We start from the raw sequence: 3,543 nt of genomic DNA on the forward strand, positions 1-3,543 counted from the left end.
GCTCAGCAAAGCCCAGGGGACCCCCCTCAGTGACACCTCCAAGGCTCCGGGGACACCCAGAGCCCCCAGGGGCACCCCCGAAACCACAGGGCCTGTCACAGGTGGCCAATAACCCCCTAGTGCCCCCCAGGCCTCCCCCACACACAGCTCGCCCGCATTGTGTTTCCGTGCCCCACAGTCCCCCATGGACCTGTGCCAGACACAATCCCGCATGGAGCCCCCTCTGCCACACGGAGAGCAGCCGGTGACTTCCCAAGGGGGCCGCCATCCACCCCCCGCATGGCCAGCTGTGACTCGCGAGGAGGGGCGGGCACGGAGCCCGGCGCGCTCCCCGCGCGCTCCCCTCTCCTTGGCACGGCGCCGGCGGGATAAGAGCGAGGCCGCAGCAGGCGCCCGCACTCGGACGCTCCCGCCGCGCTCCGTCATGCTGGCCAGGGCTGCTCCCGCGGCGCGCGGCTGGCGCGGCTACGCGGTGCAAGTGGCCGCCGGTGCCGGCGGCTCGCACGCGCTGCCCGCCTCGGCGCCACGGCCCTTCAACCAGCTGCCGGGCAACTGGCGCACGGGCTGGCTCAACCTCTACCGCTTCTGGCGGGAGGGCGGCTTCCACAACATCCACAAYATCATGGCCCGCAACTTCCAGCAGTTCGGGCCCATCTACAGGTAGGTGCTGAGCAGGGGCAGGACGCGGTGGCTTGGGGACACTGGGGACCTTGCTGAGGACGCAGCCCCTCGCTGCCTCGGCTGGCACCCAGCACCAGGAGAGGTGCTGCAGGGGCTGCCGTGGTGCCAGGATGCCCAGGTGGGTTATTCAGTGAGGAGGAAGATGACAGGGGGCTGTGGAAGGCTCTTGGTCCCCGCTCCTGCCCCTCCAAGGGTCTTGGTTCCGTCTCCCTCATGCAGATGGGCTGGAAAGGGACACCTGGCCACGGTGGCACTTGCTGCTCTYCTGGTGGAGCCTTGGGAACCCGGCTGGGCCCCCTGCGGGGGTGCCCCAGGGGGTGCCACCGCCGTCTCCGTCTTGGTCGCAGGGAGAAGCTGGGCGCCTACGAGAGCGTGAACATCATCAGCCCGCGGGACGCGGCCACGCTCTTCAGGGCCGAGGGCCTGCTGCCCGAGCGCTTCCGCGTGCCGCCGTGGCTGGCCTACCGCGACTTCCGCAACAAGCCCTACGGGGTGCTCCTCAAGTGAGCGCCGGCGCGCGGCGACGTGCCCGGTGCTGCAGCCGGGGCGCGCGGGCGCCCGCTCACGGCCCCGCGCTCTGTCTCGCAGGACCGGGGAGGCCTGGCGCGCCGACCGCCTCACGCTGAACAAGGAGGCGCTGTCGCCGCACGTCATGGGCACCTTCGTGCCGCTGCTGAGCCAGGTGGGCGAGGACTTCGTGCAGCGCGCCCGGGCGCAGGTGCGCAAGAGCGGCCGGGAGCGCTGGACGGCCGACTTCACCGACGAGCTCTTCCGCTTCGCCCTCGAGTGTGAGTGCTGCACGCGGCCACATCCCGCGAGGAGCAGCCCTGGGAGAGGCGTTCCCGTGGGACTGCCCTTGGTGCGGTGCGTGGCAGCGCGACGCATCTCGCCAGCCTCCTCCAGCAAGGGCTGAGGGCACTTCTCCCCCCAGAACGCTGGTCTAGAGGGACATGCTGTCCCCAAACAGGAGTGTCCCACTCTGGGACACCCTCCTCCCCCTCTCCCCCTTCTCAGCTACACAAGATCCAGCTTCCACATCTGGACACCTCTCTGTCATCTGCAGAAGGGTCACCAACTGCTGGTCCAGCTTCTACCCCATGGCAGATGCCTCCAYGGGCCTATGCAGGAGGGCAGTCAGGAGCCCTCTTGGCTGGAGGCAGTCCCCAAGGGAGGAGGGACCTGGAGGGGACAAGGGGACAGGCCGGGGGTTGCAGGCCGCTCACTGGCGCTGTGGTTCCAGCCGTGTGCCATGTCCTGTACGGGGAGCGGCTGGGCCTCCTGCAGGACTTCGTGGACCCCGAGGCGCAGCGCTTCATCCACGCCGTGAGCCTCATGTTCCACACCACGTCGCCCATGCTCTACGTGCCGCCTGCGCTGCTGCGCCGCCTCAACGCCAAGACGTGGCGGGACCACGTCCAAGCGTGGGACGCCATCTTCACACAGGGTGAGCGTCCCTCCACCATGCTTGGAGCACCAGGATCTGGCCTTGGACCATTCCCGATCCGTCCCGGAGAGCCCGGGAGCCTTCGCTGGGTGTCAGCGCCGTGTCCGCGTTGTGTCTCCGCAGCGGACAAGTGCATTCAGAGCGTCTACCGAGACCTGCGGCTGCACCGCAAGAGCCCCAAGGAGTACACGGGCATCCTCTCCAACCTCCTCATGCAGGACAAGCTGCCCCTGGATGACATCAAGGCCAGCGTCACGGAGATGATGGCAGGGGGAGTGGACACGGTGAGGAGCGCGCGGGCCGTGGCGGTGGCCGCGTCCCGGGCGGCTCTGAGTCCTGCTGCTCCGTCGCAGACCTCCATGACGCTCCAATGGGCCATGTTCGAGCTGGCGCGTGCCCCGGGCATCCAGGAGCAGCTGAGGGCAGAGATCCTGGCGGCCAAGCAGGAGGCGCAGGGAGACAGGGTGAAGATGCTCAAGAGCATCCGGCTGCTCAAAGCCACCATCAAGGAAACGCTCAGGTGCTGGGGAGTCCCTGGGGTGCAGGGGTCCCCTGTCCCCTGCTCACACCACTCCAGCGGTGAGCGCCTCGTGGCCGTGGCCTCTTGGGCACTGCCCTGACTCTCGCTGTGCCCCAGGCTGCACCCCGTGGCCGTCACCCTGCAGAGATACACCACGCAGGAGGTCGTCCTCCAGGATTACTGCATCCCGCCCAAGGTGAGCCCGCCAGGCGCGGGGGAACAAGGGTATCCGGTGGCCGTGCGGCTGCCCTGGGGCATCCTCCTTGTCCCCTCCGCAGACCCTGGTGCAGGTGGGGCTTTACGCCATGGGCCGCGACCCCAAGGTCTTCCCCAAGCCGGAGCAGTTCAACCCCGAGCGCTGGCTGGCGACCGGCTCCAAATACTTCCAGGGCCTGGGCTTCGGCTTCGGGCCGCGCCAGTGCCTGGGCCGCAGGATCGCCGAGCTCGAGATGCAGCTCTTCCTCATCCACGTGAGTTGGCCCACGCCCCCATCGGGCACCCAAAAATCCCTCTGGTTTAGGCATTTTCCATTTGCTTTTTTCCTCCCTTCCAGCTGCTGGAGAACTTCAAGGTGGAAACCAAGCGGGCCGTGGAAGTCGGGACCAAATTTGACCTCATCCTCATCCCRGACAAACCCATCCAGCTCACCTTGCGTCCCCTGGAGACCCAGGCCTGAGGGGACCCGAGGACCCGGTCTGGGCAAAGCGGGCTGGACCGGGCCRGTGTGCATTGGACCGAGCTGCCCCCCTAGCCGGGAATGCACCTACACATCTCCGATGCTTGGCAAGCGCTTTATGCCCTGGAAAGCTCCTGCTGTTATTGCAGCAAGACTCCAGGACGCGGGAGAAGGCCGTGAAGGTCCCGCGGCTGCGGCCTTGGCTCCGCGTCCGCCCTGCCT

At 67.9% G+C, this 3,543-nt stretch overlaps 1 protein-coding gene across 1 annotated transcript; it reads left to right on the plus strand.

Annotated features, from left to right (window-relative positions):
- The first annotated feature begins 424 nt into the window (after window positions 1–424).
- Window positions 425–3,321, plus strand: LOC112951010 (cholesterol side-chain cleavage enzyme, mitochondrial). Its single transcript, XM_026043638.1, has 9 exons — window positions 425–660; window positions 1,029–1,184; window positions 1,270–1,469; window positions 1,922–2,125; window positions 2,249–2,409; window positions 2,479–2,645; window positions 2,763–2,841; window positions 2,924–3,115; window positions 3,199–3,321. Exons 1-9 carry the CDS (start codon window positions 425–427, stop codon window positions 3,319–3,321), a joined length of 1,518 nt encoding a protein of 505 aa, XP_025899423.1.
- The last annotated feature ends 222 nt before the right edge of the window (window positions 3,322–3,543 follow it).

This window comes from Nothoprocta perdicaria, unplaced genomic scaffold, assembly GCF_003342845.1.
Source record: "Nothoprocta perdicaria isolate Ctin4 unplaced genomic scaffold, notPer1 scaffold_332, whole genome shotgun sequence".
NCBI lineage: Eukaryota > Metazoa > Chordata > Aves > Tinamiformes > Tinamidae > Nothoprocta > Nothoprocta perdicaria.